The 21,926-nt window shown below is 40.9% G+C and overlaps 1 protein-coding gene across 1 annotated transcript in view; it reads left to right on the plus strand.

Annotated features, from left to right (window-relative positions):
- The first annotated feature begins 5,407 nt into the window (after positions 1 to 5,407).
- DOCK8 (dedicator of cytokinesis 8) overlaps positions 5,408 to 21,926 on the plus strand; it is a 73,752-nt gene continuing 57,233 nt past the window's right edge. Inside the window, exons 1-12 of the mRNA XM_086629953.1 lie at positions 5,408 to 5,583; positions 8,578 to 8,649; positions 12,061 to 12,184; positions 12,405 to 12,617; positions 13,807 to 13,892; positions 14,436 to 14,502; positions 14,752 to 14,901; positions 15,515 to 15,595; positions 16,376 to 16,535; positions 17,146 to 17,285; positions 19,148 to 19,241; positions 20,418 to 20,580. Of these exons, the coding sequence (XP_086486079.1) occupies positions 5,456 to 5,583; positions 8,578 to 8,649; positions 12,061 to 12,184; positions 12,405 to 12,617; positions 13,807 to 13,892; positions 14,436 to 14,502; positions 14,752 to 14,901; positions 15,515 to 15,595; positions 16,376 to 16,535; positions 17,146 to 17,285; positions 19,148 to 19,241; positions 20,418 to 20,580 (1,478 nt within the window). The 5' untranslated portion in view covers positions 5,408 to 5,455. The remainder of the gene's footprint in view (positions 5,584 to 8,577; positions 8,650 to 12,060; positions 12,185 to 12,404; positions 12,618 to 13,806; positions 13,893 to 14,435; positions 14,503 to 14,751; positions 14,902 to 15,514; positions 15,596 to 16,375; positions 16,536 to 17,145; positions 17,286 to 19,147; positions 19,242 to 20,417; positions 20,581 to 21,926) is intronic.

Genomic DNA, 21,926 nt, shown 5'->3' on the forward strand with positions numbered 1-21,926 from the left:
ATTTCCCTACTCTATTATTCTGTATCTTCGCTTTGCAGAAATAAATCTGCAAGAATTGCTGTACAGGTTGCAGTTACACTTCACTTAAGGGCAAGGTTATTCTTTCTTGTGTAGCCTTTCCCAGTGTCCTGGTTTCGGCTGGGACAGAGTTAGTTTTTCTTTTTAGCAGCTAGAAGAGCTCTGTGTTTTGGATTTAGTCTGGGATTCATTATGAGAAGAACGTTGATAGCGTACTGATGTTAATGGTTGGTACTGAGGCACCAAAGACCTTTCAGCTTCCTGCGTTTTGCCAGCGTGCAGGAGCACAACAGACTGGGGTAGCAGAGTTGGGACAAAGGGCCCACAACTTCCCTTATGATTTGAATTTAGACTTAGGATCGAGGGACAATTGTCCAATGGAGTATTCCATATTATGCCGCATCATGTCCAGTATATAGATGAGGATTGACTGGGAAGTTAGAATCTCTTTTAAGGGACTCTTTTCGTCTCTTTTTGGTCTCTCAGTTTCTCGGAGTTCTCTCTCGCGCGCTTTCTTTTGGGGCCTCTTCCTTGTCCAGGATTGCAGTGTCAGGATTATCTGTTTTGGGATTGCTTTCTGGGATGGGATGGGCATTTGTTACCAGCTGGTGAGCAATTACACTGTGCATCACTTGTTCATATGTATTATTATCATTAAACATATATTAATTTATTATTAGTATTATTGTTGTTGTTATTGTTGTTATTATTATTATTATTAAACTGTTCTTATCTCAACCCACAAGTCTACTTCCCTTTTCGCCTTTAATTCTCTTCCCTCTTCCCCCAGAGTAGGGTAGGGTGAGCAAGCGGCTGTGTGACGTTTAGTGTTTGATGGGTTAAACCACAACACCCAGTAGCGGGGACTGCAATATAATGATAGAAATCTATTGGAAGAGTTTCAGAATTAGATGAGACTGCAAATGTTTTTTGAGGGTTGCATCAACTGCAAAACAAGAGGAGGCTAGAACGTCATTAAAATACATTTCTAAACACTGAGACAGGAGACTATATTGGCTAAAGCCTGGCATTTGGAATTTTTAAGGGGATAATTGTAATTATAAGGGTTTTTCTCTGCTTAATTAAAGGCACTCCTCTGCAGAAATAAGAAAGCAATTTACTCTCCAACCAGGCTTTGCGCAGTTCTGTCAACGAAGCTTAAGTACCTCTGGCTTTTCTACTCTTCATCTGGTAAGTTATGGGTTTATCTTCTTTACACAGGTTTGGCATCTACATTGCTTAATGTTTTTAGACTAAATTAAGTGATCTTCTTAAGTTGTCTTGTTTTCCACTGGCTTCTGCCTGAAACTGTTAAAAAAATGCTCGCTGGTGAGCTGGAGAAATCATGTGTTTGAAAAAAAAGAGAATGGTCCTTGGAGGCTGAAATAGACAGTCTTTCTGCGTACTACTATAAATCAAAGTTAACTAGTAAGTGTTGGAGTATACTACATCCTTTCCTTGCTGGAAACATTCAACTCCACCAAGTAAATGCATTGTGTGGTGATCACAGATGATTTGCAGAAGGAGGCCAGTGAATAAAGAGGAAAAAAGAAAGGTAGAGGCTCAGCTATCTTGGTTTAATACACAGTTTCCAGAGCTAGCAGCAGAGACAGTGCACTCACCTGTTTTTCAGTGCTGTAGAGTAAGTATGTTAAGTGAGAAATGCCGAAGTGTGCCCTGATTGGCATAGATATAACTGAGTCAACTGTTACATGTCTCCAAATCATCTTCAGCCTTCCATGTGTAATCCTCTTCTACAGAAGCCAGACCACGTGACGTCGCCCTTATGACAAAGGGAAAAAATGCCAAATCTTTTTAATTGCCGTTCAGAAGGATAGGTATTCTGCAAATATACTGTGCCACAAATTAAAACTGGCTAAGATTTTGACGCTCTCCTTCTTCCTACCTGTGTAATTTTTCCTTATTTTTGTGAGACCTGATAAGTAGAAGCAGGAAAGGTCTTTGTGCACCAGCGATCATGAAAAATGTAAAACACTCGATGAAAGCAGTTACTTCCTGTGTGTCAGGGTCTGCCACCACTACTCACTTCCTTTTTCTGAAATGCTGTGGTGTTTTGACTTGTTCCTTGCGGTTATGCAGCCCGGGGAGGCTAGGTCCCTTCTTCTACATGCAGACAACTGCTTTTGCTCTTGAGAAACTTGATAACATTTCATTTACCGACTATTACGCCGTAGCTGCCATTTTGTGTGCTGTCACAATCTACATGCCTCTAATCCACCGTCCTTAAAAAGGTATGTTTGCAGTAATAATTTGTGGCATTTTCTGTAGCGTAATTGTTTTGCACACTTGTATGATGTGTGAAAGGAGTGTTGGCTTCTCCATTGAAACAGTGTCTATCATTCCTTTGATAATTTGCACCAATCGTTAGGGAGACCATTACCCTCCATCTGCATTTACCTTTTCACCATCTTTTTTACATTTGTGTCCAATTTACGATAGTCAAAAACACACATTTCTAGTGATTAAAGATTATTATTAATACTTCAGCTAGGAAAAATTAGAACAGATAATGAAATGCGATGGATTTGACTTCTCAGAATGCAAAAAGTGTGATTTCTGAAAGGAAGTGTAATCATTAATCAAAAATTAGCTTGTATTAAGCAAAAATATTTTGCGTGCAAAACATTACGTTTTCAGCAACTGAAAAGATGTAATATGCTTTTGTATACTTTAAGCTTTGTTTTGCTTTAGTCTTTTGTGATTTTTTTTTTTTAGAAGATCTTTGTGTATATATATGTATACTAACATATAATGTTTTACCCACTGGCAGTACAATAAGCAAACTTCAAGGATATTATGCTGACAAGTAATAAAAAATCAATAGCTAATAAAGATCACTTTTTACTCATAACCTTCGATCCAGTATGCTCAGCACTACACTAGGTAAAAACTTGAGATAGTGCTTAACCTAAAAATTTATTAACAATGCAATGTATTTCTTCAGCTGGCTGGCTCATGATTTGCTGGGCTTACTGTCAGTTTTAGGTTTTCCCTTTGGATAAAAGAGCAAAGAAAGAGAGAGATTTTTCCCAAGGTGTTTTCAGAGCATTCAACCGATCTCTTAAATGTATAGACACAGGGTTGAGCTCAGAGACTTTGTCTATGCTGAGACCAATATATTTTCCCCATAAAAGGGGAACCTGAAGCGGGGGGGGGAGGGTGGGGGGTGGTGTGTTCAAAGGTTTCTACTACATCATTCGCAGAAGTATTTACAACACTAAAATTTTTCAAAAGTTTAAATTGGTTTGCTACTCCTGGATGTTTTAAGCACATATCTTTTAAATACGCTTCACTTTCTGCAAGATGTTTCTGGATTTTTATTAGCTGAATAACTTCCTCACTTACACTTCCAGAACACTAAAAAAGCTCTAAAACTCATATTTACCACTAATCAGCTTTAACTCATCTTTCTATCTACAGTGGCTGACGTGGCATATTATGCGTGAGCCATTTTGGTTCAGACTTACCCAGAGCTTTGCCACTGTTGAGCACCTTTACATGTTTCATAAATTGTGGAATTCTTCATTGTCCTATTGAGCTAAAATTCCTAATGTTGTGGGTGTAACATTGTTATGTGCAGAGGTCACTTCATGCTCAGGCAAAAATTCCGTCAACTTCCATGAGACCCTTGCACAAGTAGGACTCAGTAATAATGAGTGAAGACTTCATTATTTCGGCCCACAGATTTTACTTGTAGAGGACGCTGGAGTATAAGGAGGATAGTTCCAGAATGCATGTTGGATGAGACAGTAGCCACAGGAACATTGAATATAAAGGCAGTATTGATATCAGGGACATTGAGTGCCTTATTTTCCCCACACCCTGTCAACAGTACCATAGAGGTAGATTATTTGATCGACATATAAAATATTTATTGCTGGCAGCTTCAGAAGGCAGTCTTGTGAAAAGTTTGGGTTAATCAGTGCAGTGCGATCCTTGCTCTTTAGAGACAAGGATGATTTCATAGCTATTTTTCTCTAGAATTCTTCCTAGTGAATATGTTATTCCAGTGCGATTATTCTAATGCTCTTAACTATTTCTCTGTGCTCTTACTGCACTGAGGTGTCCTCGGCCTTTCTGGAATTCACAGAACAGAAATGATAGGTTTTCTAAAGCTGTAGCTTTTAGATATATTTGTTACTTGTCAACAAAATTAACAATATGAGATGCTGGTCTCTGTACTCAACCGTGAAGATGTTTTATTTTCTGAACATGTATGGGCGATTTTTCTTGGCTACATAGCAAGTAAAATAATTTTCAGTTTTATCTATACATAGAATAACATATACTTTTGACATATGAAGTCACATTTATGTGTATGTGGAACATTTCTAGGTACCATATCAAACAAGACCTTCTGCCTCTGTTTTTGAAACTAAGCAGATGAAGAGAGCTGGACAGCTTCATAGCATGTATGAGTGGCAGACTGTGTACTTGTTTAGTTTGATTCTGATCGGGCGTTCTGTGTAAGAATGACTGATTAAATGTAATCAGATACAACTGCTCTCTATAAAGGTGCAGTGGCATGTGCTGTAGTTCCATGTAATCTTTTGTGTAGTTACTGTACTAGCCCTTGAAATATCCAATAAAATTAAAACTACAATAATGTGAAAAACCAGTAACGTTCAGAGGTGGAAAATAATAATTTATTCCGCTTTTGAGTGTATCTTGCCCTCAACTTTGTTTGGAGCCAAAAGCATACAGCATTTCTAATAGTATCTTTCAGGCACCTCACATGTGTGGCATATTCATAGTGGCAGCCATGGTGCTTAGAGCTGGTCCTTAGTTCAGTATAACTTCCAAGACTTATTGCCTCGGCCTTGTTTTAGCTACTGCCTTTCATCACATGTGCTGTAGAGTCCATTGGCACCTCCCTGCCAGCTAGCACTGCCTGTGACTATCATTTTGATCACCTGCTGTTGTCCTCTGTTGTTCCTACTGCCTTTTTCATAACTCTGATTAATGCCATGGATTGAACAAGGGGGACTGAGTGCGCTTCATGGGAATCCAGGAGAACACATCTGGGGGCATCCAGGATATACCTCAGACAGCCCTCCTTATACCAGCATCTAGGAAAGCTCAACAGGAAAAGTAGGTGCAAATTGGGATGTAGGTGTAGTATCTTCCATTTCTTCTTTGTGTTTTAAATCTTTTCTCTCTTTGTTCCCTTTCTTTTATTGACTGAACATTGCATTAGCAACTTTTCGCTGCATTAAATGCAGTGGTGCTGTATGTAAGGTTAGAAGTCTGTTTCCGATGTTTAATAAATAATGGGACAATGACAAGAATTAAATAAATGAGCCTAAACTGCACTACTAAGCAAAATTTTCTGTTGCTAAAATAAACACCTCTTTATTTCTTCCATTAGCCTTCCTTTTATGACGCAGTAGACCCAGTAGATTTTGAAGGCTTCCTAATGACACGGCTGAACAACTTGGACTCAGAGCTAGCACAAGAACTTGGTGATTTTCCTGAAGATGACTTGGACATTGTCTTTACACCCAAAGAGTGCAGAACTTTGCAACCCTCTATGCCAGAAGATGGGTAAGGAGACTTTCTCTATCTTAAATGCTGCAGTTAAAAATAGTTCTAAAGGTGCTGATCGAGACACCTCACTCTGTCATCCATCCAGTCATTATGCACTTGCTGAACTTAAAACATTTGAAATTTGCCATTGATTCTGTTAGGCCTGTTAGCACGTTAGAATTATACAAGTGGTTACGCGACTTCCTGAGCTAGCTGGTAGCAGCAAAAGTCAGGTAGGCGTAGGCCAGGAAGAAGAGTGAAGAAAGGAAGGAGGGTAGTATGGAAAATAATTTTGTAGCTGTGATCTCAAAGGTGGAAGTTGACTCTGATCATGCAGTAAGCATAGGATTGATGTTTTTTCTTTTTTTTCTTTTTGTTTTGCCAGCTATGTGTTACATGGCATTGATTAGATCACTAAATATCTCTTTCTCAGTACCTTTCTTGCTTAAATACAGGGAAATAGTTCATATTTCACAAGATTTGGGGGAAAAAAGGTGTTAATTTCTAGTGTAGGAGTCACTTTTGGTTTCAGGCTGGCATTAAAAAAATAATTCCACTGTTTTCAGCAGCTTTTAAATTAAAATAGGTAGCATGTGTTGATACTGGTGCTCGGCCATGTGGAAATATTTAAGCTGGTTTAATAAAGAGGCAAACTATGGGTAACAATTTTTCAGAATGAGAAAAAGGGATGCGTTGGAGAGTTTTCTGAGGTGGTTTAGGAGAGCCTTATGCATTGTATACAAAATACTCTTCAAGGATTTTTTCGCTGTAAATGATACCTTCAAGTAGAACCACAAGGCCTGTTGAGTTTTGCAAGCAGTAACAGCCGGATAAACATGAAGTCAGCACCAGTTTACCCCCAAACTGCTATGTCTACAGAGATCGCTAACCGTGCAGCGTGGTTGGGATGGGGGGCTGGTTCCTTCCAGTATGTTCAGGAAATGAACAGCACAGTCTATATTCTCTAGTGTGCTGAGCCTGAATGCTGAAAAGACAAATAGGCTTAGCTTATGGTGTCCTGGCTCACAGGGTAGACCTATATCCCCCTCTGTTCCTGCGAAATTTGTTGCAGCCTGCTCTAATTTATACCATCCAGCTGTATAAATTAGAACCCTACACAACAGTGGTATTTTTTCAGTGTTTTCTGCCCAACATACAACATGTAGTAAGCCTAAGCAGGAACCACAGCATATATGATTTTTGCCAGCTGTGGACTAGCTGAGAACCTTTCTCTCTAAGCAAGGTCTCAGCCTGCAAGTTCCTTCTTGGTTAAATGCATCTCTCAGAAAGTTCAAGAGAGCAAAGATAGTAGAGACAGGGTGCTGTGCTAGGACACCTGAGAACTCTTTGAATCATACAGCTCCTAGGGACTTTTGTAACATTCACACAAAAGGTGATTTTCACTTGAAGTTATTCATAGAAAATGTTCCAATCTTTATCATGAATTCTTGATTTCCTGTGGATTAGGGAGAGAGAACGGATGTGGGAGACAATGAATATTTTGGTGCTTGAAGTTCCCATGTATTTAAATGATGGACAAAACAAGTAAAAAATTACCCGACTTTGAAATGCAGTGTAAAAGATAAGATTGCAATTTCTCTCCTATTTCGAAGGTTACTTCCCGGCATGCCTGCTGCTTAAAACAGCAGTTATCTATTTGTTTTTCCCGTAGAAGAATGTATAGACTCATGCTGTATAATCAGTCTTAGGCCTGATTTGCACCACAGTGACATTAAGGGTTTTGTAAGGAGTCTGTGACAAAGCTCGAATAGTTAATACCAGCAAAGATTTTTTTTTTTTTCACACAGCGGCTTCTCATTTAGCCTTTCACACCACCATTATTGATATTAGTGCTTTCACAGAAAATTCTGGTTAAGGATGCCAAGGCAAGTTAAGGAAGATGAGAGCACAGGAGGGGCACACACCAAAGGTTTGCCTGCAGGCGATGCAGTCTGGAGTGTCTTCCTGCACCGAGAGCAGGAAACAGATACTACCACCGACCAAACTGGGTTAACGTGCCACCTGCTTGCAAACGCAGGTCCCGACTGAACTGCACGCAGGAAGTGACCACGTGCTGTGCCAGTCCACCGGTGGCAGGGGCGCACAGCAGCCTGCCATCAGCCAAGCTGGTGCACGCGTGAACCCAAACCAGTTGTTACTCAGTCTTGGTAGTCAGTGGCAAATCTTTAAGAGTCTAGGTGGAAAGTGCTAAAAAGTGTCATACTTTTCACCCATTCCTGCGTTGCATGTGTATCCTCCTCTTGTACTTGCTTGGATGGGGGAATATAACAAGTGATTTTGGCACAGGTCACTGAAATTTTTTAGAATCGGGGTAGAGGAATTATGCTACAACACCATGACAGCAAGTTCAGGGACATCGACTTTAGCTTATAATATTTTCATTCTAATCTGTATCCAGTTTATCAGGCAGCTCTGATAACCCTCTACATTAAATGTGACTTCTTTGAAAATCATAAAATTAAATTATATTATTAGATCTCGAAGTTTTATTATGCTGTCTGATTAAAAGCTTAGGGTCCGTTTTTAGAATTTTCTTCATTTCTATGAGGAAGAGAAAATTGCGTGAAAAACATACGAGAGACTGTGTATTTGCAAAAGTTCAGGAGCTGAGGCTCTGGAAAAATGTTACTACACGTTGACACTTGTTATCAAGTTTTGAAAATCACGAAAGTGGGTACCCGGTGTAATTTCTTCTATTTTACGTTATTTTATAGCAATATGGGTCTTATATTCATGGAATGCATAGTGTGGCAAATGGTTACCTCTGTTAAATGTAATGTTAGTTTATAAACACAGTAACAAGAACCTGAATCAGGAAATTCAGCACACAGAATTCTCTAAAATTCAAACAATAGTTTAGCAGTGAAATAAATATACAGGAGAGGATTAATAGAGAGGCCTTTATCTAACAAGCATGTTTAGATAAATTTCTTTGTTCTTAAGGTCTGACCTAAGTAGTAAAATATTTGCAATGTGTTGCTTTTTCCCCAGGGTTGAACTGGACTCACATGTCAGAGATTGTGTTCAGACGTATATCCGGGAGTGGCTGATTGTGAATCGAAAGTAAGCTACGTATAAGTAAATCGAATAGAAAGTACCTTGCATCTTATTTGTCAGAGAGGGGATGCATGCTGATATAAGTAATCCTAAAAAATGATAATTTGAATCAGTAAATGAAGACAAGAACTGACTTTTCGGTAGTATATGTAACTATATAGTTTTGTTTGAGTCGGTGGAGTATAGCTAAATATTGTTGCATCCGCTTCTTAACTATCAGGTGCTCTGGGATTTAATTGGGAAGAAATTCATATCCACTGTCTGTAATGATGATTTATCTAAATCAGGAATACTGCTACTATTTGATCACACTGAAAGGAAAGATAATAGGGATAAAGATTACATTTGTATGCTCTTCATTTTCCCCTCCATGCCCTGGAAATTCAACGTAATCTGACTTCTAATGGTTTCTGAAAACAAAAGAGAGTGCTAGTAGCAAAAAAACTGAGGATTATAGGCTTTCCCAGCAGTGATTGATTTTAGTCATGGGATTATTAGTGTAACATCTAACTTTACTATTTTATATCAGTAAGTGATTTCTGCATTTGAGGCCAGTGTAATTCACACACAGAATTGGACATGTAGTCGTTACAAGTGACTTAATTTCCTTATTATATTTTATTTTATTTTATTTTACATCATTTTATCTCAATCTAATTTGATTTAATCTAATCATTTCATTTCATTCCATTTCACGTATTTAATGTAAAGAAACTCTCAGTCAGTGCTTTCTATGTGAGGGTGTCTGTCCCCAGCCTCTCAGGGCTGCGCTGTGCCAGTGGAACTCGCCTCCTTCCTCATCACCCGCTCCTGTTCTTCAGAAAGAGTTTTTGGAGCTCTGTTTTTCTGCACCACTTCCTGTTCATCCCCTCCTGCACTCATGCCCGGTTCTTGAGAAGCTGTAGTAGCAGCTGACGGTAGAGTGCTAGCACATTCACTCTCATTTCATTGTGCCCCTTCGACTGCTCTTGTGCTCTCTGTTCTTCTGACCTGAAGTGCATCAGCAGTCAGTGTGTTAAGGGATGACTCCCAGTGATTGTAAAGGAATTGCATTGTTTAATTGTGCAGCTTGTGCAGGGATGGAACAGCTGCTGACGGTTATTAAGAGACTTCCTCTGGGGCTGCTGATGAAATTGATTGAGTTCTTGAGTTCTCAGAACTGTTCCGCAGTGAGTCACTGAAAATAAGCTGGCGGGTTGTGCAGGCTCTCCACCTGCACTGCTCAGAGCATGGGTGCTAGGTCTTTCACACAGCGTGGTTCTGAGTGCACTGTAAAAAGCCAAAGTGCAGCTTTGTCTGTGCGCATGAGTAGGGAGCGAGCAGTAAAGTAGGTGAGGTGAAAAGTAGAACATAGCTATTTTTGCACCTACCTGTACTTGTAGAAATGTGAATGGAGCCATAGAAATACACATGTGAAAAGATTTGTTGTGTGGTTTACTATTTCATTCATTCAGGTAAGGCAAATTTGCATTCAAAAACTTTATTGAGCAGTTGAGTCTGAGGTAAACACGATGAAAGGCCCTGCCAGAGACCTGAGCTTTGATGGCTGTAGCTAACAAAGCAAGCAAGTTCTTAAAAACGGCAAAGAACAAGACAGTGTAAAAGATGCTGCAGTGTCACATAAGCCAGTGATAGATTGTTATTGGGAGTCTCATGGTATGCTTGGACACTCTTCTCAAAACAGATATGGGAGGAAGAAAAGACATCAAGAGACAAATGAGATAAAGTAACTGTAGAAAACTTTCCGTTGTTTTGAGAAAGACTGAAAAAACTGCAGTTACCTGCTTGGGAGACAGATTCATAGGACAGGTTGCTGAATGTATGATCTGGTGAGCTAAGGATCAGAGGAGTGTGTAAGTGACTTTCATCCATTCATGGATGTGAAGGTTCAGAACAGGAGATTGAAGCATCTTCAGTGGGTGGCATGAGCAGAGGTGGTCCTTGTGCCTCAGGGTAGAGAGGTGTGTGACAAAGGGGGTGGACACAGCTGAGGGGTCCATGTATTCTCAACAGAGGCTAAATGGGACGCTTGTTCCCTTGCTCGTCAGTTTCTCCTTTCATTTCTCCTTTGTTCCTTTTCCTCATCTCATTTTCTTAATTCAGTGTGTGGCCATTAAATTCACATATGCGCTAAAAGCAGGGTTTACCTCTTGGTGAGGTTTGATTGCTATTGTGCTTTTCAAAATAAATGCACAACATAAAAAAATAAAGGAATACTTTAGGAGAAAGGCATCTCCAGCATAGATTGTACATCACGAGGGGTAAAGACGCAGGGAAAGTGTATTCACAGGTACATAAATCTCTCCATTAATCATTTCGTTGCCACCAGAAGTAGTGAAAAAATAATCAACAAAACCTCTTTTGGATGCTGAAATGTCTTAAAGTAAACTCATACAGAATTTCTGTCTTTCATTCTGGATGATTAAGACAGTTTCAAAACAAGGTCACATCCAAGGAGAGCTGGGATTGTCTCTTTTATGACTTCAGTCTCCATTTGCAGTGAACTGGTAAACGACTGAAATGCAAACAATTAAAATTAAAACACATCAGAGCATATAATTCAGTTACTCCCAAAATGTAATAAAAAGGTGTCTCCCTGATCAATAATTGCTTATCATGGCATCTTTATGAAAGTACTCAGATGTTTAGACATGGCTTTGGGAGTGTTACAGAAAGGAAAATGAACAAAGCAGGATACTGTAACTGAGGAGACCAACTGCAAAAAGACCATCCTAGGATTTAACAAACTGCATACTAACATGAAAGAAATAGAGCTCTGGATGCATCTAGTATCTTTTTTCAGGGTACCTGCTGTTTTTTTCCACCTACTACAAAAATTTAACTCAAAACTGGTACCTTGCTTCAAAATTTTGGAAACTCACCAGCAGAGAGCATTTCATTGTGCTCTAGCAACAGCCCTCTTCAAAAACAGGCACTGTTTGAAAGGTGTAGATTGTTGTCTGTGATTAACCTGGGATACCAGCTAGGTCCAGGACAAGAGCAGTAAGCTCCTTGATGTGTAATTGCAGGAGCAAAGAGCCAGCCAAGAGCTAAGTGATCTAGATCCATGTTCTTAAAGTCACTGAAATAATCAGTATGTCTGCTGAGGATCTCAGAGCTGATTTGTGCCCAGGTCAGGTTTTACTGCTGTGTCAGGCTCACAGTCTATGCAGAAGTGATCTAAATGAATGCTCTTCCTTTAAAAACCATTCTTAATATACGTGATAGAGTTGCAGTGATGTGATAAAGCAATTAAACGTGAAATGTCACATTTTTGTATAAAAGCTGTGCTGCGCGGGTTTTGTGCACACTAATGTTTCCAGTTGCTTAATATTTTTTGAAATTTGTCTTTTCTGTTTTGTTTTCTCTGAAATCCTCCTCCCACTGCTCTGGCTTGCTCGGGCTTCTCTGTGAAAGGAACCAAGGGAATTCAGATACTTGTAGCCTGAAAAACAAGGGGTCCCGAAAAGATTTTCACAAGACCCTTCAAAAACAAACATTTGAGTCGGAAACAGTGGATTCCAGCGATGCAAACTTTCAGGTACGTTTTCTTCGCTTTGGGAAAAGCAGTCAAATACAGCAGCTTTCCTCAAAGGAGGCATCCTAGAATCTCTGGAATGGCGTCAAGTGGAGAGCTGTGTTTGCCATTGGGCCTCATGTCAGAGGCGGTGTGAGGGCCCTCTCTGCCGGACAAGCAGGAAGACATTCCATGGCGCCCCGGTCTCCAGAGCACAGCTCACCGTTTTGTTGTTTTCCGACAGGTGGGACCCCGGCAAGTCCATGTGCTGCCCGAGGAGGCTTCGAGGACGACCCTCGCCTCCTCCGATTTCGACCTGCGCAGCCTGCAGCCGGAGCCGCGCCTGGAAATCCTGCTGCGGCACGTCAGCGCCGAGGAGTTCGAGAGGCAGAGCGAGGCGGCGCGTCGTACTGACAGGCACGCCGAGCTGCTCGCCCTCTACCCCGCCGTGGATGAGGTGGGCGCGGGGCTGGCTTGCCCCACCGTCCTTCCCCATGGCCGTTTAACGCTGCACCGTTAGCAGCCGAAAAACAGGATTTGTGGCCTGGTGTCCGTGGGTTAGGTTAAACCCCCCGCCCCTAGCCAGTCACTCCCCTTCCCCCACCCCCAGGAATGAGGGAGAGAATTAAAGGATAAACGGGAAACCCGTGGGTTGAGATAAGAAGGATTTAATACAGATGATTTAATACAGCGTAGGTGCTCACCACCCCCTCGTATGCGAAGCCCGTCTCATCCCGAAGCTGCAATCCCGGACGAACGCGAGGCCCCGAAATAGAGAGGGGCAGAGAGAGAGAGAGTACTCCGAGAGTGGGAGTACTGGGAGAGAGAGGGAAAAAAGAAAGAAAAACAACAGAGCAACAGCGCAGCAAGCGCAAAAGAGCAAAAGCGCAAAAGAGCCAAAGCGCAAAAGCCCTTCTCGGCTGACCCTCACTTTTATACTGGGCATGACGCTGCATGATATGGAATACTAATTGGCCAGTTTGGCCCTCAATCTTAAGTTCCACTACAAATCACAAGGGGAATCGTGTCCCCCTTGTCCCAGCTATGCTTCCCCCTTATCCCGCCGTGCTTCTGCACTCCAGCCTTGGAGTCTCAAACATCTACTTGCTATCAGCATTCTTCTCAGAGTGAGCCTCTGAGTAAAACCAAAACACGGAGCTCTTCTAGCTGTTAAAAACTCTGTCCCAGCTAAAACTAGGACACCTGGAGACGTGTCTCCTTTGGATACTGATGTGGTGAAGGCACATCACCACACCCTCCTGGTCGGCTATCTGGAATGTTTGTGCAGGGGGTTGTACTGGGACTCGTGGTGTCGCCTGAGGTTATACCCCTCTCCGTGTGGGTCAAGCCACGTGCTGGTGGCACGGCTGTGTCAGGGTGCTGCCCCTTGCCGTAACGCTTGCTTGGAGCCCAGAAGGATAAATATTCAGTGTAAATGCCAGGTGGGGGTCAGAAGTGTGAGTATTCAGAAATACAGAACAGTTTTCTTTCGTCTCCGAAGAGATGAAACTCCTGCTGAGTAGCGAAGGTGCTAGTCTGTAGGTCTGTAGCAGCAGCCCAGGTAACGTCACATAAAGGGTTTATTTAAGTATGTAAATCTAGAGTTGTTTTACTTGAGTATGACTAGAGTAACTGTTTAATGATAGGAAGATGCAGTGGAGATACGGCCAGTGCCTGATCGCCCAAGGGAACATCTGGGCAACAGGATTTTGGTGAAGCTGCAAACTCTGAAGTAAGTAACTGTTTCTCTGTTTGTACCAGGGTACTGCTGCCATCCCTGCTACACCACTGCAGGTGTCCTGTTCAGCAAGCGTCTACACACTTCCTTGTTCCTTCTTAGTGTAACAGAGGACTACTCCTGTCCACCGTTACGGAAGTCTCCAACTTGTCACGGTGAAAAGGAGTTGGGAATGAGCCCCAATTATATATATCTCCTATAAACTAGATTGGTCTCATGCTACTGGCCTTGATAAACAGAAAAAAAAAATCAAGAAAGGTGTAATCGTTTCTAACTGATATCTGAGATCATCTTTCTGACAAATTTGGAAAATACGTTGCATGCAGTTTTCTTCCCTTCTTTTCCTTTTGAAATCATCTAATAAAATGCACTCATCAAAAAATCCTCCAGACTTGGAGAGAGCTGTGGTCTGGAAGTAAATATTTCTCCTTATTTTCTAATGGAAGTGCAGCTGAAATATAGCCCTCTCATTTTTTTATTATACAGAGTAATAAGAGTGTGGTATTAATCAGTGTCCTGTGTGTCTCTCCTTAACAGGTTTGATATAGAGATTGAACCTTTGTTTGCATGCATAGCTCTCTATGACATAAAAGAAAGAAAAAAGGTAAGTGTGCGTACAGTATTTTTGTTCAATTGACTTGGGTTTTTATCTCTAGAGTAATAGTCTAGGAAAACTTACAAAAAACATGCAACTTCTTCGCACATGCAGTCTGATCCAGGATTCTTTTTATTCAATCAAAGTCACATGCTTGCAATTGTTTATTTTGTAGTTCCAGTTACTACTTTTGAATTTTTTAAATAAAATTTGATGCATTTTTGCTTGCAATACATTTTAATTCTTTCTCTTTTCAAGATCTCAGAAAATTTTCACTGTGACCTCAACTCTGATTCATTAAGAGGATTCTTGCGTTCTCATACAGCCTCCATTGACTTGTCTACTCAGGCAAGATCAGCAGTATTTTCCGTCACTTATCCCTCATCAGATATATACCTAGTAATAAAGGTATGTTGCAGTGCTACTTCAACACCATTCTTCCAGTTCCTGGCTGTGCCTGTTGTCTGAGTTTGTGGAGCTGACAAACATGAGATTCCTGTAGCTGAGATGAATTCTGATAGTTTTTAATAGTGTGTGTGCAGGTGTCCTCTGATATATCTCACTTCCAAGCTAAGAAGTTATGTTGATACCCTCTATTCTAGTTCTACTAAGTATTTAGGATTTCCTGCCTCTGCCTAAGGGAAATTTAAATTAAAATTAAATAAGCGATTTTTTAATTTTTTCATTACATTCTGTGGAGGTTTTTGGCTTTGTTTTAGTGCACTTTGCATCATCTTGTTTTTTTTTAATTCTGAAATTGAATCAGCTTGAACCACTTCATTTGAAATGTGTTAATCTTTCTAATTCTGACTGATGATGTTGTCACATATGTATTTTCTGCTTTCTAACAAACCACATGGAAAATTGGGAGAAGGTTTAGTATCGGTTACTCCATAAAGACAGTTTTAAGGATTCTGTATTGTCCATTTAGGCAGGCTCTTTTCTATTGCTAGAGAAAGAACATGTTACTATTTGAGTGATATTTTTTCTTTTGAGTGTTATATTTTACTGCTTTTTGTAGATAGAAAAAGTGCTTCAGCAAGGAGAAATCGGAGATTGTGCAGAACCCTACATGGTTCTTAAAGAAAGTGAGGCTGGCAAGGTAAGTAAATAGCTATAAAGAGTGTTTAGATCAAAAAAATGCATGAAAGAAAAATGCAGAGAAAGAGCAGACACTTTGGAATAGAACAGAACCCCAAGAACTTTGAGGAGGAAGCCAGTTGGTGCATTCACGGTGCAAGCAGTCTGGTGACTGACAGGAAGAAGTCATGAGAAGGCAAGGTGCACTTTCATTACTGACCCCTTTGGATATCAATACTGTCAAAGTCTTGAGTCACAAAGCAGATGGGTTGACCGAAGGAGGTGACAATGCGATGTGGAGTTAGCAGAAATATTTGTACCTCAGAGACAAGTTATTGATTTGGATGGGCAAACAACCTGTTGTAGTGTGTATGTGGCCAGTTCAGCGCTGTCATCCCTAGATAACATGAGCTCTGTTCAAGGAATTCACAGTCATTTACCTTCCTGGAGCAGAATGACAGTGTTTGCTGGCCTTCCACACGTCTCTCATCTTTAGAATATTGCTTTCAGCAGAACGTTGTTTCTGTATCTGATGAAGTAAGCAGAAGCTGCCAATGTTCATGTCTGGGCTTGAGATATGCATTCTTCTTTTCTATAATGAAAATGGACTTATTGAAAAGAAAGGAGAAGTGAATGTACAAATCAAAACAGCTAGGATCCTGACAGTGATGTAACAAGAAAGCACGGGAGATATGAATGCGACTTGTTTACTGAATTGTAAAGATGTAATTTCGATTTTTTTATCTGTAGTAGTATTAAAATAACAATGCTTTTTAAACAGTCATTATTGTCTTTGTCTTAGACAAAAGAAAAGATTGAAAAACTGAAAGCCCAAGCTGAATCCTTTTGTCAGCGGTTGGGGAAATACAGAATGCCGTTCGCCTGGATTCCCATAAGCCTAACTAATTTCTTCAACCTTTCAACACTTGAACGAGAAATACCTGAGGCTGAAGGTTTAAACGGTAGTTGTCCAACTTTTCTAACTAGTGCAAGGTGACTTTCCGGTAGGACTGTGTGCAGGAAACAATGTCATTCACTCTAGAATCAAGAGTGAACAACAGATTCAAAGTCGTGTCTTCTCAGCCTTCCTTTTCAGGCTATAAACACATACAACTTTATATGCTCACTGTTTGATCTCTGCATATTTATTTTTACGTGTGCTAAATATTTTTCCATGGTTTAGGCCCAGTTTTTGCTGTACACTGGCTTTGTAGGAATAAAACTCCCTTTACCATATGGAGTTCATTTGCAACACAGGGCAAGGCAGTCAAAATACATATGTTCTAGAGTATACAGGACCATTGGTCAACAACATTGACCAATGTGCTGTGTAATCCATGAACTAAAAATTTGTATAAGCTTGTGCTCTGTGGCAGAAATAACGTCAATTCACTCGATGTGTCTTGCATTCAATTGCTCCACATGGTCTGAAATAAAAGCACTGGAATGTTTTAGGTACTCTCTCTATTCTCTGATGTTTCTGGGAAGTTGTGGATTTCTAGTGTATTCTGAAAGTCTTTGTACTAAAGCAACACAAAGCAAGTTGATGCTTCATTTAATTTCCCTTTGAAGGGAAAGGATCTGCTAGTGACAAGAGGGCAATGCTGCTGCAGGCAAGAAGACTTTCTGAGAGAAGTCTCAGCTCGGAGGACAGCTATCCAGCACCAAACTTTAAAACAATCTCTCTGACCCTCAACACCTTCTTTAAACAGGTATTGAATACTCTTTATTCCTGATTTCCTAAGACGTTTTTCGCCTATGTAATGTGAACTGTGTTGGGAAAAGTTACCAGTGATGTGTGTGTGGGGACAGAGGATAACTGCTGTCAAGTAGGCAGTAACCCATTTGCTGTGCATGCCTGAAGGACATAGATTCATAGATTCATAGATTTCTAGGTTGGAAAAGACCTTAGAGATCATCGAGTCCAACCATCCCTAATCCCCATTAAACTATATCGCTAAGTAGATCATCCACCCTATTCTTAAACACATCCAGGGATGGGGACTCAACCATCTCCCTGGGCAGTCTATTCCAGTGGCTGACAACCCTTTCAGAGAAGAAATACTTTCTAACATCCAACCTGAATCTCCCCTGACTAAGCTTATACCCATTTCCTCTTGTTCTATCACCCAACACTAATGTAAAGAGCCCTTTCCCTAACTCCCCACCATCTTTTCTCAAGTGTTTGTAGGCTGTAATCAGGTCTCCCCTCAGCCTCCTCTTCTCCAGGCTAAACAGCCCCAACTCCCTTAGCCGCTCCCCATAAGTTTTATTTTCCAGCCCCTTGACCAGTTTAGTCGCCCTTCTTTGGACTCGCTCCAGGAGCTCAATATCTCTTTTAAAGCGAAGGGCCCAAAACTGGACACAATATTCCAGGTGCGGCCTCACTAGTGCTGAGTACAGGGGCAGGATCACTTCCCTGTTCCTGCTGGTTACACTATTCTTGATACACGCCAGTATCCCATTGGCCTTTTTGGCCACCTGGGCACACTGCTGGCTCATATCAAGCTGGTAGTCAACCAACACCCCCAGGTCCTTCTCCGCCAGGCAGCTCTCCAGCCACTCTTCCCCAAGCCTATAGCGATGCTTGGGGTTTTTATACCCCAAGTGAAGGACTCTGCACTTGGCCTTATTAAAGCTCATGCCATTGGCCTCAGCCCAACGATCCAGTCTGTTCAAATCCCTCTGAAGGGCCTCCCTACCCTCGAGCAGATCGACACAGCCTCCCAGTTTGGTGTCGTCCGCAAACTTACTGAGGGTACATTCAATCCCCTCATCCAGGTCATTGATAAAGATGTTAAACAGAACCGGACCCAGCACTGAGCCCTGGGGAACCCCACTGGTGACCGGCCTCCAGCCGGATTTAGCCCCATTTACCAGCACTCTTTGGGCCCGGCCATCCAGCCAGTTTTTAATCCAAAGGAGGGTGTGCCTATCCAGGCCAGCAGTTATCAGTTTCTGAACCAGAACACTATGAGAAACTGTATCAAAGGCTTTACTGAGGTCAAGGAAAACTACATCCACAGCCCTTCCCTCGTCAACCAGGCGGGTCACCCCATCATAGAAGGAGATCAGGTTTGATTGGCAAGACCTGCCTTTCATAAACCCATGTAGACTGGGCCTGATCACCCGGTTAACCTGTATGTGCTCATTAATAGCACTCAAGATAACCTGTTCCATGACTTTGCCTGTCACCGAGGTCAGACTGACAGCCCTGTAGTTCCCCGGATCCTCCTTCCGCCCTTTTTTGTAAATGGAGGTAACATCCGCCAGCCCCCAGTCCAGCGGAACTTCCCCAGTGAGCCAAGACTTCCCAAAGATAATGGACGAGAGTTTGGCAATGACATCCACCAGCTCTCTCAGGACTCTCGGGTGGATACCATCAGGCCCCATAGACTTGTGGGCATCCAGCTGGTGAAGCAGATCCTTGACCCGTTCCTCTTGGATCACAGGAGCTTCAATTTGCTCTCCCTCCCTGCTCTCAGACACCGAAGGACATGATTCACTCAGAAGCTTCTCTCAGTGTTATGGAGTATTGTTATAAAGGTGCTGCTTTTTGTGTTTCTGCTGGTAGGAAGGAGACAGGCTCAGTGATGAAGATCTGTTCAAATTTTTAGCTGATTTCAAAAGATCGTCCTCCTTGCAGAGAAGAGTTAAGACTTTACCAGGTACGTAATTAATTTTGGATGGAAAAAGATATACATACTTTTCTCCCCTAAATTGTTCTGTAAATTCCAACCCCAATATATAATAAACTTGTGTTTTTAGTCTACAGTATGTGCTATCGTGTAACTTCCTGGGTTCCCATCAATATTTACCTGAGGACAGTTTCTTTTGAGTTTTTTTCTGTATGAGTACAGAAGATTTACAGTACAGTACGGAGATTTATATTTAGCTTGATATTCTAAAATTATTTGCTTTCCTGCTCAGTTTACAGTTAACTACTGGATGTCTTTTGTTATTATTCAAGCTTTTTGAAGATAGTGATTTAAAGCAAATTTCTAAGATCTTTGCTATTTCCCTGCAATGATTTTAGATGGGTCATATTTTACAGAGGAAGATTAAAATGTGTACACATTTCATCTTGTTTGGGTATTTGAGTCAGTGTTAGCTAACAAAATAGAGAAGCATAGATAGCGTTTGGCTACTGTCAGAAACCTGACCAGCTTATTTCTTCTTTTTAGATAAATTATAGCTCAAGCTCTTCTGGGTTGGAGAAGAACCTGTAAAAATATAAACTGAGTGCAAAGCTATTTTGCCTTTTTAGCTGATTGCCAGAAATGACAAGTCTGAGTTCCCCAAATGGTTTTCACTTATCATAGCAGAGAATTTAAACTGAAAGTCTAGTTATACTTGGGTAAATGTTACCCGTATTAACTGTTATAACTGCTCACCACAGCAGGCTTGGCTTTCCTGGTGGGTGGTGTCTACTTTGGCAGAGATTAATCAGAGCAGAATCTGAGTGGGGAGAGTGAGGGAGTACTGTTTTAGACAGCAGCCCTTTTATCTTTTATTTGTCTCCCAGAGAAAATTTATATTGTGTATGAAAGATAATACAACATCAACCCGTAGCATATAGTATTCCTTTCTTTCCTGTTCCTTTCAAATTGTACAGGGTAAACATAAAGAGCTATATATTGGCCTGATATGTAGGGATATGTGTAGGTTACTTCCTGTGTGTATTTCTACACCTATGCTTTCATTCTCATGCAATCTTCAAGAAGATCCAGTTCTTGTTTCCACGCTATTGCTATGTAACCTCACATACTGTTTTTGTTTTTATTGTGTAATACATTAGGGTTTTTTTATATTTTTTTCCTGAAATTTTGTGATTTTTTTTAAAGGAACACTTAAGCTGGAGATTTCCCCGGCTCCAGAAAACCTTGGTTATTGTCTGACGCCAGAATTACTACCAGTGAAGCCATTTCCAGAAAACCGTAATCGTCCTCACAAAGAGATTTTGGAATTCCCAATTAGAGAAGTGTATGTTCCCCATACCATTTATAGGTGAGAAATAACACGTATTTTTTAATTTCTTGAGATAATTTTAAAAAATAATTGTGATTTAGATTTTTTTTTCAGAAATAGAAACTACAAATAATTTTTTTTAATATTAAAGACTATGCCTTAGGTTGATGGTTTAATCTTACTAGCTGTTACAAGATAAAACTCCTGCAGAATGTTCTGTAGTGTATTTAATAATCTAATTATGTTATCCTTTGAAAATTTTTCTAAAATGTCAAAAAAAAACCCTTAACAGCTCTCATCAACTTGGCATATATACATATCTTTCTTCTGTGTTTTTCTCCCGGTAGATCTTACTATCATATTTAACAGTTTCGGTAAATGTTTGTGCAGGCTGGTTGCTACTGTTAATTTGAGTCATCTGAGTATCTGAGGTATTAATGTGTTGCTCTGTGTTCTTTTTCACTATGAACAAGGACTCTAGGCTATGTAGTTTCTTTTCTTACATCTGTTCTATTCTGGTTGCTTCAAGGAGATCAGTGTTCAGTAGCATGCAGCTGAGCAACTCCCATAATTTCTTAGTGACCTGGCACATCTGGTTATCAAAAAAAGTGAGCAGTGATGCTGGTAACAGCTAACTAGCAGTAATTCAAAATGGTTGTATCGCAGTATTATAGGTACAGAAATACTAGCTTTCATGTGACCATTGTGTTAGCGACAGCATAGAAGTAAAGCAGAAAGCTTCTCGCAACAGTAGTTGACGCCATTCTAAGGGACTTTTCTAATCCCTAAGACAGTAGCTAGGTACTGACTTGCATTAGTGGCAAAGGCGTCACTATTAGTAAGGAATCGCAGAATGAAGAAGCTGAATAAAGGGATGTAAAGGTTATTCACTTCTTGCAGCAGAGATTAGCTAAGAGCCAGCTCTCCCACCCACTCACCTGACACTAACCAGGAGAGGAGAAGGGAAGGGCAAGACTTATGGTTCAGTACAACTCAGAACTGCAAGGCTGTGGGCTGATTTATCCTGGGGAGATGCTCCACACCTTCAGAGGAAACTAGATAAACAGTGGGATGGTTGGTGACACCTGGATTTCAGTCTCAGCTTTTAAGGAAAGCAAAAAGAAGAAGTGGCATCTCACCTCACGATAACAACTTGCAATGTGGTGTCAGAAGGGAAATGAGTAAGTAAGCCAGTTTGGACAGAGCCTCATTAGAAGCTTTGCAGTTTTTCCTGGGCTGTGCCATGAATCTGTGATATTCAAGCCCCTGGGGACAGTTTCTTTGTGCTCTTGGCAACAGAACACTGAAACACGGAGTGTTATGGTGCTTCTGTCTTCTCTGTATATCAAAGATAGAAGTGAATCTTCCAGTACCTCAAGGGGGCC

This window comes from Tauraco erythrolophus, chromosome Z (assembly GCF_009769465.1).
Source record: "Tauraco erythrolophus isolate bTauEry1 chromosome Z, bTauEry1.pri, whole genome shotgun sequence".
NCBI classification, from domain to species: Eukaryota; Metazoa; Chordata; class Aves; order Musophagiformes; family Musophagidae; genus Tauraco; species Tauraco erythrolophus.